Genomic DNA, 14,850 nt, shown 5'->3' with positions numbered 1-14,850 from the left:
AACTTCCTACGACTTCCTACACTTTATGTGCTAGTGCTCTGATTTGACTGCTATTACTTTATTCCTATAAACAGTTGTCCTGTGTTTAATGATTTCTGTTTTATATCCTCTAATATTTCACACATTGGGGCAGATGTATTAACCTGGAGAAGGCATAAGGAAGTGATAAACCAGTGATATGTGCAAGGTGATAAACACACCAGCCAATCCGCTCCAATATGTAAATTAACAGGATCTGATTGGCTGGTGCCTTTATCACCTTGCACATGTCACTGATTTATCACTTCCTTATGCCTTCTGCAGGTTAATACATCTGCCCCATTGTCTTATAGATAAATTAGGCTGATTTTTTTTTTAAATTATTATTATTATTATTATTATTATTATTATTATTATTGTTATACAGTTAAATTATGTATTTAACTGATTTTACACGATGAATTGAGATGATGCTGATACTCAAATGTATTTCAGGTTTTTGTTTCAAGGACAAAATGGTACCGTTCTATACACTGGGGATTTCAGGCTGGCTAAAGGAGAAGTTGCTCGTATGGAACTCTTGCATTCTGGAAACAGGTGCTGAGGACAGTGCTTTACCGTGATATTGCTGCTGTAATCAGGGCCGTCTCTACCATTAGCCTGCTTCCTAGGGCGCCACTGAGTTTGCCTATTGTAAAGTTAAGGATGTCTCTGAGAGAGACCTTTTCATACTTAATGCAGGATGCAGCTGTGGAACTTGTAATATGCTATCGCCACACTTTCACCCGAGAGGCTAGGAAGTGGGTATTGGTTTGTGGTGGTGGGGGGCGCAGTAGGAAGAATATTTGCCTGGGTGCCGAGAAACCTTGCACCGGCTCTGGCTGTAAGAGGTTTAGAAATGTGTTCATATGGGTTTAAAAACCTATTTTATGCCAATATGTAAAAATATTGTGTTACAGCACGGGTGATTGGGTACTGCCCATTGTCTTTGTTAAACATAATTCACTAATGTAACTTATAGTGACATAAGGTCATTTGGGACACTAGATTCAGTACCATCATTGATCTGTACAAGTATTATTATAATCCTGTTTTATTTATGTGGTACCACCCAGGGTACACAGTGCCTTACAATGAAAATGTGATATGTTTAATAGTGCTATATCTCTGGGAGTTATTGCCCAGTCCCTGTTACCTTTCACACCTGTTGATTGGTATGTGGGGTATAGGAGGGCTCATGGTTTGTAAGTGCTCATGGGGGGGATTCAATTAGCCGCGGTAAATTACCATGGACTAATCGATCCTCCAGGGCTATTCAATTAGCCCTGACTGCAGCCCACAGGTTGCCTTTAACAGGGATTTAGATTTGGGTTTGAGGAGACTAGAAAAGAAGTCCCTGATATATAGCCTGTTATCGGGCACCGCGCGCCCATTAACACACAGGCCCAAAAACTTTCCTGGATTCTGTGAGTTAATGCCTGATCACAGGGTAATTTATTGGGCGAGAAAAAAGGGCTCTAATAGAATAGCCAACCTTTTTTCTCACCTAGTAAACTACTGGGTGTAATTGAATTCCCTCTTAGGGCGGGATTCAATTCCCTTCACTTATTTCCACACGTTTTTTTTCTGCCCTCAGGGACGTTGTATCATTATTTCATCTTGCTACCCCACGAAGTAGTGAGGCACCCAACCCTTTACACAGTAAACCTGATTACTATGGGTACAATATGCGCGATAACAGAGGTCATTTTAGAAAGGAAATTGGGCATGATATATCATTTGAATCTCACCCTTATTGTCTACAAAGGTTTTTGTTGAGATCCAAACTGTTATGATTGGAATACACATTTCTCTAACGTCCTGGTGGATGCTGGGGACTCCGTAAGGACCATGGGGAATAGACGGGCTCCGCAGGAGACTGGGCACTCTAAAGAAAGATTCAGTACTATCTGGTGTGCACTGGCATCTCCCTCTATGCCCCTCCTCCAGACCTCAGTTAGAATCTGTGCCCGGCCAGAGCTGGGTGCTCCTAGTGGGCTCTCCTGAGCTTGCTAGAAAAGAAAGTATTTTGTCAGGTTTTTTATTTTCAGAGAGCTTCTGCTGGCAACAGACTCTCTGCTACGAGGGACTGAGGGGAGAGAAGCAAACCTACTCACGGCAGCTAGGTAGCGCTTCTTAGGCTACTGGACACCATTAGCTCCAGAGGGATCGAACACAGGTACCTAACCTTGATCGTCCGTTCCCGGAGCCACGCATCCGTCCCCCTCGCAGAGCCAGAAGTACAGAAGCAGCAGAAGCATGAAGACATCAAAATCGGCGGCTGAAGACTCCTGTCTTCACTTAAGGTAGCGCACAGCACTGCAGCTGTGCGCCATTGCTCCCACAGCACACCGCACACTCCGGTCATTGTAGGGTGAATGGCGCAGGGGCGCCCTGGGCAGCAATTAATTACCTTTTTGGCAAAAATAGACATATATACAGTCTGGGACTGTATATATGCCCGAGCCCCCGCCATTTTTTACACATTAAAGCGGGACAGAAGCCCGCCGCTGAGGGGGCGGGGCCTTCTTCCTCAGCACACCAGCGCCATTTTCTCTTCACAGCTCCGCTGGAAGGACGCTCCCCAGGCTCTCCCCTGCAGTATACAGGTGCAATAGAGGGTAAAAAAGAGAGGGGGGGGGCACATAAATTTAGGCGCAGAGATATATTTAACAGCAGCTACGTGGTAAACGCTAAGGTACAGTGTAATCCCTGGGTTATATAGCGCTGGGGTGTGTGCTGGCATACTCTCTCTCTGTCTCCCCAAAAGCCTTTGTGGGGTCCTGTCCTCAGACAGAGCATTCCCTGTGTGTGTGCTGTGTGTCGGTACGCCTGTGTCGACATGTTTGATGAGGAAGGATACGTGGAGGCAGAACAAGCGCAGCTGAGTGTGGTGACGGTGCCGACACCTGATTGGATGGATATGTGGAAGGTGTTAAATGATAATGTAAACTCCTTGCATAACAGATTGGATAAAACTGTAACCTTGGGACAGTCAGGGTCTCAGCCCATGCCTGATCCTACAGCGCAGAGGCCGTCAGGGTCTCAAAAGCGCACACTATCCCAGATAGTTGACACAGATGTCGACACGGAATCTGACTCCAGTGTCGATGACGATGAGGCAAAGTTGCAGCCTAAAATGACTAAAGCCATCCGCTACATGATTGTAGCAATGAAGGATGTATTACACATTTCTGAGGAAAATCCTGTCCCTGACAAGAGGATTTATATGTATGGGGAGAAAAAGCATGAAGTGACTTTTCCCCCTTCACATGAATTAAATGAATTATGTGAAAAAGCGTGGGATTCCCCTGACAGGAAGGTGATCATTTCCAAGAGATTACTTATGGCGTATCCTTTCCCGCCAACGGACAGGTTACGCTGGGAATCCTCCCCTAGGGTAGACAAGGCGTTGACACGCTTGTCTAAGAAGGTGGCCCTGCCGTCTCAGGATACGGCCGCCCTAAAGGATCCTGCGGATAGAAAGCAGGAAGCTATCCTGAAGTCTGTTTATACACATTCTGGCACACTGCTGAGGCCAGCAATTGCTTCGGCCTGGATGTGTAGTGCGGTAGCTGCATGGACGGATACTCTGTCTGAGGAGATAGATACCCTGGACAGGGACACTGTTCTACTGACCCTGGCACATATCAAGGACGCGGTCCTATATATGCGGGATGCCCAGAGGGACATTTGCCTGCTGGGCTCTAGAGTAAACGCAATGTCCATTTCTGCCAGAAGGGTCTTATGGACTCGGCAATGGACAGGGGATACCGACTCTAAAAAACACATGGAGGTTTTACCTTATAAGGGTGAGGAATTGTTTGGGGACGGTCTCTCGGACCTAGTTTCCACAGCTACGGCTGGGAAGTCAAATTTCTTGCCTTATGTCCCTCCACAGCCTAAGAAAGCACCGTATTACCAAATGCAGTCCTTTCGTTCTCAGAAGAGCAAGAAGGTCAGAGGTGCGTCCTTTCTTGCCAGAGGCAGGGGTAGAGGAAAAAAGCTGCACCATGCAGCTAGTTCCCAGGAACAAAAGTCTTCCCCGGCTTCCACTAAATCCACCGCATGACGCTGGGGCTACACAGGCGGAGCCAGGAGCCGTGGGGGCGCGTCTCCGACATTTCAGCCACCAGTGGGTTCGCTCACAGGTGGATCCTTGGGCTATACAAATTGTGTCTCAGGGATACAAGCTGGAATTCGAGGTGACGCCCCCTCACCATTACCTAAAATCGGCCTTACCAACTTCCCCATGGAAAGGGAGATAGTGTTGGCGGCAATTCACAAACTTTTACTCCAGCAGGTGGTGGTAGACGTTCCCCCCTTCAACGGGGAAGGGGCTACTATTCCACTATGTTTGTGGTACCGAAACCGGACGGTTCGGTCAGACCCATTTTAAATTTAAAATCCCTGAACATTTATCTGAAGAAATTCAAGTTCTAAATGGAATCGCTCAGAGCGGTCATTGCAAGCCTGGAAGAGGGGGATTTTATGGTGTCTCTGGACATCAAGGATGCTTACTTGCATGTCCCCATTTATCCGCCTCATCAGGGGTACCTCAGGTTTGTGGTACGGGACGGTCATTACCAATTCCAGACGTTGCCGTTTGGCCTGTCCACGGCACCGAGAGTTTTTACCAAGGTGATGGCGGAAATGATGGTGCTCCTTCGGAAGCAAGGGGTTACAATTATCCCATACTTGGACGATCTCCTCATAAAGGCGAGGTCCAGGGAGCAGTTGCTGATCAGCGTAGCACACTCTCAGGAAGTGTTGCGTCAGCACGACTGGATTCTGAACATTCCAAAGTCGCAGCTGATTCCTGCGACGCGTCTACCCTTCCTGGGCATGATTCTGGACACAGACCAGAAGAAGGTGTTTCTCCCGGAGGAGAAGGCTCAGGAGCTCGTGACTCTGGTCAGAGACCTCCTAAAGCCAAAACAGGTGTCTGTGCATCACTGCACACGAGTCCTGGGAAAGATGGTGGCGTCATACGAAGCCATTCCCTTCGGCAGGTTCCATGCGAGGATCTTTCAGTGGGATCTGCTGGACAAATGGTCCGGATCGCATCTTCAGATGCATCAGAAAATAACCCTGTCTCCAAGGACAAGGGTATCTCTTCTGTGGTGGATACAAGGTGCTCACCTCCTCGAGGGCCGCAGATTCGGCATACAGGACTGGGTCCTGGTGACCACGGATGCAAGCCTCCGAGGGTGGGGGGCTTGCATCCGTGGTCACTCAAGGAAGAAACTTCCAAGGGCTGTGGTCAAGTCAGGAGACTTGTCTGCACATAAATATCCTGGAGCTACGGGCCATATACAAGCGGAGTCTCTGCTTCGAGACCAACCAGTGCTGATTCAGTCAGACAACATCACGGCAGTCGCTCATGTAAACCGCCAGGGCGGCACAAGAAGCAGGGTGGCAATGGCGGAAGCCACCAGGATTCTTCGTTGGGCGGAGAATCACGTGCAAGCACTGTCAGCAGTGTTCATTCCGGGAGTGGACAACTGGGAAGCAGACTTCCTCAGCAGACACGACCTCCACCCGGGAGAGTAGGGACTTCATCAAGAAGTCTTCACGCATATTGTAAATCGATGGGAACTGCCACAGCTGGACATGATGGCGTCCCGCCTCAACAAAAAATTAAAGAGGTATTGCGCCAGGTCAAGGGACCCTCAGGCGATAGCTGTGGACGCACTGGTGACACCGTGGGTATTCCAGTTGGTCTATGTGTTTCCTCCTCTTCCTCTCATACCCAGGGTACTGAGAATCGTAAGAAAAAGGGGAGTGAGAACAATACTCATTGTTCCGGATTGGCCAAGAAGGACTTGGTACCCGGAACTGCAAGAAATGCTCACAGAGGACCCATGGCCTCTGCCTCTCAGACAGGACCTGTTGCTACAGGGGCCCTGTCTGTTCCAGGACTTACCGCGGCTGCGTTTGACGGCATGGCGGTTGAACGCCGGATCCTAGCAGAAAAGGGCATTCCGGATGCAGTTATTCCTACGCTGATAAAGGCTAGGAAGGACGTGACAGCAAAACATTATCACCATATATGGCGAAAATATGTTGCTTGGTGTGAGGCCAGGAAGGCCCCTACAGAGGAATTCCAGCTGGGTCGATTCCTGCACTTCCTACAGTCAGGTGTGACTATGGGCCTAAAATTAGGGTCCATAAAGGTCCAGATTTCGGCCCTATCCATTTTCTTTAAAAAAGAACTGGCTTCACTGCCTGAGGTTCAGACGTTTGTTAAGGGAGTGCTGCATATGCAGCCTCCTTTTGTGCCACCAGTGGTACCTTGGGATCTTAACGTGGTCTTGGGTTTCCTGAAATCCCACTGGTTTGAGCCACTTAAGACAGTGGAGCTAAAGTATCTCACGTGGAAAGTGGTCATGCTGTTGGCCTTAGCCTCAGCTAGGCGTGTGTCAGAATTGGCGGCTTTGTCATGTAAAAGCCCCTATCTGGTTTTCCATATGGATAGGGCAGAATTGCGGACTCGTCCGCAGTTTCTGCCAAAGGTGGTGTCATCTTTTCATTTGAACCAACCCATTGTGGTGCCTGCGGCTACTCGTGACTTGGAGGATTCCAAGTTGCTTGATGTAGTCAGGGCTTTGAATATCTATGTTGCCAGGACGGCTGGAGTCAGGAAAACTGACTCGCTGTTTATCCTGTATGCATCCAACAAGCTGGGTGCTCCTGCTTCAAAGCAAACCATTGCTCGCTGGATCTGTAACACGATTCAGCAGGCTCATTCTGCGGCTGGATTGCCGCATCCAAAATCAGTGAAAGCCCATTCCACAAGGAAGGTGGGCTCTTCTTGGGCGGCTGCCCGAGGGGTCTCGGTATTACAGCTTTGCCGAGCTGCTACTTGGTCGGGTTCAAACACGTTTGCAAAATTCTACAAGTTTGATACCCTGGCTGAGGAGGACCTGGTGTTTGCCCATTCGGTGCTGCAGAGTCATCCGCACTCTCCCGCCCGTTTGGGAGCTTTGGTATAATCCCCATGGTCCTTACGGAGTCCCCAGCATCCACTAGGACGTTAGAGAAAATAAGAATTTACTCACCGGTAATTCTATTTCTCGTAGTCCTTAGTGGATGCTGGGCGCCCGTCCCAAGTGCGGACTTTCTGCAATACGTGTATATAGTTATTGCTTAACTAAGGGTTATGGTTATGTAGCATCGGTTGAGTGATGCTCAGTTGTTGTTCATACTGTTAACTGGGTAAGTTTATCACAAGTTGTACAGTGTGATTGGTGTGGCTGGTATGAGTCTTACCCTGGATTCCAAAATCCTTTCCTTGTAATGTCAGCTCTTCCGGGCACAGTTTCCTTAACTGAGGTCTGGAGGAGGGGCATAGAGGGAGGAGCCAGTGCACACCAGATAGTACTGAATCTTTCTTTAGAGTGCCCAGTCTCCTGCGGAGCCCGTCTATTCCCCATGGTCCTTACGGAGTCCCCAGCATCCACTACAGACTACGAGAAATAGAATTACCGGTGAGTAAATTCTTATTTTTTTTTCCTTACTATGAATTCCCAAGAGTATTGTTTTTTGTGTTTATAACTTTCTTTATAGATTTCATCAATATTATCTACCCAATCAATGCAAAAATATGTTCTAATGGGCTTAGTTGCACAGATATTTAAGTGGAATGCTAAATTCGGTTGACATTGAATTCCTATTTCAACCAAAAATGTTGTTGCCTTTATAATACACTGAACAAACTTACATAGAAAATAATGCATACTACCCAGTCTCTGGCAGTGACACATTGCAGATAACTACATCTATAGACCATCACTGTGTCTCTGCAGCATGCTGTACAGGAAGTGCCAGAAAGCCCGATGACCTCTGGTGGGGTCACATCACTAGTTTTAGTGGGTATGACCACTTTCTGGTGCAGCTTACGGGTCCAGTGTTAAGAAAGGTATCTAGTGCAAGCTGTGTGTCCTACTCATCATTTTTTGGAAACAAACTGTTTCCCAAGCTATTCCCCCCCATCACCCACACTTGTATTTTTATTTTTTTATTTTTTTTTAAAGTGTTCTCCAGACTTTATGTAATTATACTGTAGACTGATTCTTTTTTGTTAATATTTTACAGAGTGAAAAACATTGAAAGCATTTATTTGGATACAACATTCTGTGACCCCAAATTTTTTCAGATTCCTAGTAGGGTAAGTCTTTGGGTCAGTGGAAATTATATTTTGTTCTTTTAGAAACTAATGTTTCTGTGGATTCTTCTCGTTGTAGGAGGAATGCTTGATCGGGATTTTAGAGTTGGTACGCAGCTGGATAACGCTGAGTCCTTACCATGTTGTCTGGCTTAACTGCAAAGCAGCTTATGGATATGAATATCTATTCACAAACCTGAGTGAGGAATTTGGAGCAAAGGTAAGAGACGCCTATTCTTATTCATGTTAAATGACATCAGTCCAATTACACAGAGCTGTACAGTGAATATGTAATCACACCTCCTGCTTGCATTAGTGATCCAAGCTGCGACCTAGGATGCAGCATCGGATCATCTGCGACAACATCGGCCGGCTGCTTGACCCATGGAGTCGCGCAAGCCAGCTGCCGAAGCTCTGACCAAGAGGCCAGGAAATCTGTTATCCAGTGCAGAACCTGTCCTCGCATGCATAGTACGGGTCTGACACAAAGCACCGATACCTTGCAGCATGCACCGCTATTCTGTCGGGACCCGATATGCCCTGGGTGGGTGGAGTTACAAGTCTCCCGCAAGCAGTGACTGCCAGTGGGGTTGGAAGAGGGAGTGTGGCTTTATCAAGCTCTGCTTCCTTGTAGCTGCTACACACACAAAATGTGGGTTGTAGGGCATTAAATGTGCAGCAGTTTTTAAAGTTATGGCCCCTTACAATAACACTCTCTGCTTTGCAGGACTTACAGTAGTAGATTCAGGGGATGGCACTTACACACCGTCTTTGAAATGATGTGCCTCCTTAATAGTTTTCAGACAGATCTTTTGCACTGTGAATAGGGCTGGTGTAAGTGCGCACTGATGGTGATGTGTATCAAAAGAAGCGTCTGGATAGTGGCGAGACAAATCTACACATCTAGCTCTGTGCACACAGTGTGGGAGTAATTTAATGCTGACTTGCATTCAACTCTGTATCAGCAGCATAAAGTAGAATACGCCTCTAAAAATACAAAAAATGCTTTTTTATTAAACAAGCTGGACATAATTTAACATTCAAAGCTGCCCACCACTTACTTAGCAACTGTTGATGACAGATTTAGTAATTTTTACACCAAATTTACCATCTCAAACTATGATTGGCACATATTTAGAAAATATTATTAATATTCTAATGTGAGGTCTTGTGAGTCACTAAATATCCATAGGTGAGGGAAAATAAAGAGTAATAAAATAAGCCTCTTAGTTAATCATTTAGCAGTTACGTTTATTTGCGCTTGTATTATGCCCTGGGGAATATGGGAAAGTTTTTTTTTTTTTTTTCTGTTGATCACGAATGTGCGTTTTTATATTGCTTTACATTTGGCTTATTAAGTGTTAGTTACACAGAGACTCTTGGAACTCCATAAATAGATTTACAGTCAGTGTCTGATTTGTCCTGGATACACCCAAACAGTTATTAATTTGCTATTGAATAGTTGATAACTGATGTGTTGTTATTAATAGTAAAATGTGTAACTCAAGGAATATTGCATTTGCCCTTAATCAGAGCTAACAAAAGGGTGTTTCCGTCGAATGTGTATTTTAAAAATGTAATACCTTTGATTGTAGGTGCACGTGAATAAATTAGATATGTTTAGGAACATGCCTGAGATTCTTTGCCACATTACAACTGATTCCCGGACACAGATTCATGCGTGTCGGCATCCACTGGTAAGTTAAACTCAAAATAAGTTAATATTTTTAATATTAAATATTTATACGTATACAAGTGACTTCTATACAGTGCATCCGGAAAGTTTTCACAGCGCTTGACTTTTCCCACATTTTGTTATGTTACCGCGTTATTCCACAATGGAATAAATTCATTTTTCCCTCAAAATTCTACACACAATACCCCATAATGACAACGTCAAAAAAGTGTTTTTGAGATTTTTGCAATTTTATTAAAAATAAAAACGAAGAAATCACATGTACATAAGTATTCACAGCCTTTGCCATGAAGCTCAAAATTGAGCTCAGGTGCATCCTGTTTCCTCTGATCATCCTTGAGATGTTCCTACAGCTTAATTGGAGTCCACCTGAGGTAAATTCAGTTGATTAGACATGATTTGGAAAGACACGCACCTGTCTGTATAAGGTCCCACACTTGACAGTGCATGTCGGAGCACAAACCAAATATGAAGTCAGAAGGAATTGTCTGTAGACAGGCACAAATCTGGGGAAGGGCACAGGAAAATATCTGGAAGCTTTGAAGGTTTGAGCTTCATGGCAAAGGCGGTGAATACTTATGTACATGTGATTTCTTAGTTTTTTTTTAATTTTTAATAAATTTGCAAAAGTCTCACTGTTTTCACGTTGTCATTATGGGGTGTTGTGTAGAATTTGGAGGGAAAAAATTAATTTCTGCAGCGGGGTACACTGGGATTCCACAGGGAATACATCGGGGTGTAGAGTTGGATCTTCATCCGTGGCACCAACAGGCTAAAGCTTTGACTGTTTCCAGGATACATTGCACCGCCTCCAGACACTGGAGCTCAGTTTATAAGTTGGTGCCTGCAGTTCAGGTCACTAACAGGTGGAGCTGCGCTAGGCAGCCCTGAAAAGAGCTTTTTAAGAAGACTTCAAGGGCCGCAGCACTATTTATGTCAGTCTGACACTCTGTGCTGCAGTTCCATCACCTCCCCAGCAGTGCTGCATACTCCAGCAGCTTGGTTCCCGAGTACTTCCAGTGGAGGCACATCGGCTGTCATCAGGCACACCACCACTGACCCTCTCCAGGATCACGTGGCTGCACATCAGGGAGGAGGTAAGAGGGTCCCTCAGGTTGGACCCGCCGGTTAATCGTTGTCCCGAGAGACTGACCGCGCCGCTGGCGTGGACACTGTACTGCACAGTGACCCCACTATATCCACCAGGGCACGGGAGCACAGGTCGGATTTACTAAAATCCATTTTTTATAGGCTCCACAGTACCCGGTGGTGAGGCTCAGCATAGGGCAGAGGTACTCAAACTCGGTCCTCGGGGGCCCACACAGTGCATGTTTTGCAGGTCTCCTCACAGAATCGCAAGTGAAATAATTAGCTCCACCTGTGGACCTTTTAAAATGTGTCAGTGAGTAATTAATACACCTGTGCACCTGCTGGGTTACCTGCAAAACATGCACTGTGTGGGCTCCCGATGACCGAGTTTGAGAACCTCTGGCATAGGGGATAAGGCTGACCTGTAGCCCCTCCCCCAGCTGCTGGCGCCATCTACTGCTGGTGTTTCTGCCCTGGAGCTGCATTTCGCTCTCCCTCACTGCCTGACAGAGATTTTGGCGCCATCTTCACTACTAGCTGGGCTTATCTCCAGGACTGCAGGGCTCAGTCTCCTCTGTAAAGCCGCCTGTCTCATCAGTGCTGTGCATTTGCAGACACTTAAGTATTCTACATGTCATTTTAGACAGTGTTAGTTAAGAACAAGTGTGCTCCTATCTGAATATTTAGTACAAGTATTCTGTGATATACATCTAGTATCTACTGTGCATTGTTATATCTATACTCATACATATTTATATGTAGTTTTACTAGTCCAGTGCAGTTTTATTGTTTATATGTAATAACTTCTGCATTGTACATGTGACTGAGTGTGCCTGTAGCTGTTGTGTGGATTTCATTCTTCTGTATCACACACATTGCAATGCGCATGTGCGACGTAATTTCACAAAAGCCGAAGCAGTTTCACACAAGGTCTAGCGACGCTTTTCAGTCGCACTGCTGGCTGCAGAGTTATGACAGGAAGTGGGTGTTTCTGGGAGGTAACTGACCGTTTTCGGGGAGTGTGTGGAAAAACGCAGGCGTGACAGATACCAAAGCAGGCGTGGCTGGTCGAACGCAGGGCGTGTTCATGACGTCAAAACAGGAACTAAACAGTCTGAAGTAATCGCAAGCTAGGAGTAGGTCTGGAGCTGCTCAGAAGCTGCACAATCTTTTTTTGTAACCGCACTTTTTTCATTCGCACTTCTAAGATACACTCCCAGAGGGCGCGCGGCTTAGCGTTTGCACGACTGCTAAAAGCAGCTAGCGAGCGAACAACTCGGAATGAGGGCCTATATTCTGTACCCTGAGGGGCTCGGTGTGTCAGGGTCCCATATTTATAGTGCTACACAGAATATACAATTTGGTATTTTTACTATGTGTTTCAGTCACCTCATACCGCTTAAATCCTCTGTTTGTGTCCTGTATTTACTGTCACATTTGCAGGTATTGTGTTTGTCTGGCTATATTGTACTGTTACGCTCTAAAGCTACATTCCTTATAATGTCTGCCACACAGGGCGGGAAATCTGCAGATGCTTCTGCATCCTGCAGTGCTGGCACCACGTATTTACATGAGGGGGACGTTTTAGCTGCTGGTTCAGGCGCCCAGTCAACTTGCAGCACCTGTGGCCAATCAGGACCCACCTTTGGCAGCGTTCTCAAGTATGCTGAATACACTTGTGACACGTCTTGCGCTCCCTGTGGGACCTCCTGTTTCGTTACTGCCACATATTGTCCCTGTACTTAATCCGCCCTGGGCGGATACTCTGTCTACCCAATTACAACAATTAAATCAATCTTTGGTTAGACAAAAGTCTGCCCCGCGCCCCTCTGGGGCCAAGAGGTCATCTAAGCGGGCCATTTCTTCTTCACAATCCTCTAATATTTCGGATAATTCTTCCGATGAGGATGGGAAATTTACTGAACCGTCAGACACTGAATACAGTTGCTTCTGATGAGGAATCTACAACCCAGGTTGATGTTCCTGACCTAGTGGAGGCTATTAAGCTAATTTTCCAAATAGATGATGGCATTGAGACTACTACTGCATCTAAGAAACAAACCTGATAAGTTCAAACGTCAGAAGGTTGCTAAAGTAGTCTTACCACATTCTGACCATTTAATTGACATACGTCCGGAATCCTGGTCGTCTCCAGGAAATACATTTTCCCTGTCTAAAAAGATGTTAGCTCGTTATTCTATCCCTGCGGAGTTGAGTTACAAGTGAGCAGTGGCCGTCCCTTCTCGATCGCCAGTCTGCGGGGTTGGGGCGCAGTGTTGGAGCAACACTCTCTCCAGAGTCGGTGGACCAGGGAGGAATCTCTCCTCCTGAAAAAACATTCTGGAATTGTGGGCAGTGTTCAATGCATTGATACTAGCCCTGCCTCTGGTACAGAACAGGCCTGTTCAAATACAATCAGACAACGCCACTAGTGATGAGCGGATTCGGTTTTACTCGGTTTTACTCGGTTCTCAAAACCGAATCTTATTGGCTATCCAAAACACGTGACATCAGTGAGCCAATAAGATTCGGTTTTGAGAACCGAGTAAAACCGAATCCGCTCATCACTAAACGCCACCACGGTGGCGTACATAAATCATCAAGGCGGTACTCGAAGCCGCATGGCAATGCTGGAAGTATCAAATCCCCTGTTGGGCATAACGCTATCTGCCAGCAGTATCGGCAGTGTTTATTCCTGGAGTCCTGAACTGGGAGGCGGATTTCCTCAGTTGTCGGGACGTTCACGCCGGAGAGTGGAGTCTTCATCCGGAAGTCTTTCAACTCCTAGTGGACAAGTGGGGCCTACCAAATGTAGACCTTATGGCGTCTCGACACAATCACAAGATTCCGGTCTTCGGATCAAGGACAAGGGATCCTCAAGCAGCGTTCTTGGACGCACTGGCAATTCCATGGAACTTTCAGCTGCCATAAGTGTTCCCTCCAGTGTCGCTCCTGCCCAGGGTACTACAGAAATTCAAGCAAGAAAGAGTAATACTACTTCTAGTCGCTTCAGCGTGGCCCATACGGCATTGGTTCTCAGACCTGCAGGGTCTATCGATAGAGCGTCCTCTTCTACTTCCTCAATGCCCAGACCTCCTCGTTCAGGGCCCTTGTGTCTATCCGGACCTGGCCAGACTGGCTTTCACGGTGTGGCTCTTGAAGCTTTACTCCTGAGGGCCGAGGGAATCTCTGAGGCGGTTATTCAAACTATGTTGAAGCCCCACAAACCAGCTTCTGCACGGATAAATTACAGGGTCTGGAACTCTTACTTCACATGGTGTGCTGCTAAGAATTATGATGCCTATTCGTTCAGAACGTCTAGGCCAGGCATGTCCAAACTGCGGCCCTCCAGCTGTTGAGAAACTACACATCCCAGCATGCCCTGACACAGCTTTAGCATTCTCTGACAGCAAAACTGTCAGGGCCTGCTGGGATATGTAGTTTCACAACAGCTGGAGGGCCGCAGTTTGGACATGCCTGGTCTATGCTTTTGGCTTTTCTGCAACAAGGCCTAGATTTAGGCCTTTGTCTGGCCTCCCTCAAGGTTCATATATCTGCCTTGTCTGTGTGGTTTCAGAGGAAAATTGCGTCTATTCCTGACATTCTACTTTTCACTCGGGGTGTGTTACGGATTCAGCCTCCCTATGTCCCGCCTGTGGCTTCATGGGATCAGTCTGTTGTCTTAAATGCCCTACAAGAGTCTCCATTTGAACCTCTGGAGTCTCTGGAACTTAAATGTCTTACACTTAAGGTTGTGTTTTTACTGGCATTGCCTCTGCTAGGATGGTGTCGGACTTAGGCGCTTTGTCCTGTCGTCCACCCTTTCTGATTTTTCACTATGACCGGGCAGTTCTTCGAACTCGTCCTGGTTATCTACCTA

The 14,850-nt window shown here is 46.5% G+C and overlaps 1 protein-coding gene across 3 annotated transcripts in view; it reads left to right on the top strand.

Moving 5' to 3' along the window:
- The window catches only part of DCLRE1C (DNA cross-link repair 1C), a 221,405-nt gene that overhangs the window by 168,327 nt on the left and 38,228 nt on the right, over positions 1-14,850 (top strand). For all 3 annotated transcript variants that reach the window (XM_063926920.1, XM_063926919.1, XM_063926921.1), the window contains 4 exons: positions 475-576; positions 8,116-8,188; positions 8,265-8,405; positions 9,781-9,882. In XM_063926920.1, the coding sequence (XP_063782990.1) occupies positions 475-576; positions 8,116-8,188; positions 8,265-8,405; positions 9,781-9,882 (418 nt within the window). The remainder of the gene's footprint in view (positions 1-474; positions 577-8,115; positions 8,189-8,264; positions 8,406-9,780; positions 9,883-14,850) is intronic.

The sequence above is a fragment of the Pseudophryne corroboree genome, chromosome 6, assembly GCF_028390025.1.
Source record: "Pseudophryne corroboree isolate aPseCor3 chromosome 6, aPseCor3.hap2, whole genome shotgun sequence".
NCBI classification, from domain to species: domain Eukaryota; kingdom Metazoa; phylum Chordata; class Amphibia; order Anura; family Myobatrachidae; genus Pseudophryne; species Pseudophryne corroboree.
Note: the sequence above shows the minus strand (reverse complement) of the source record. Positions and strands in the feature narration are given on the sequence as shown.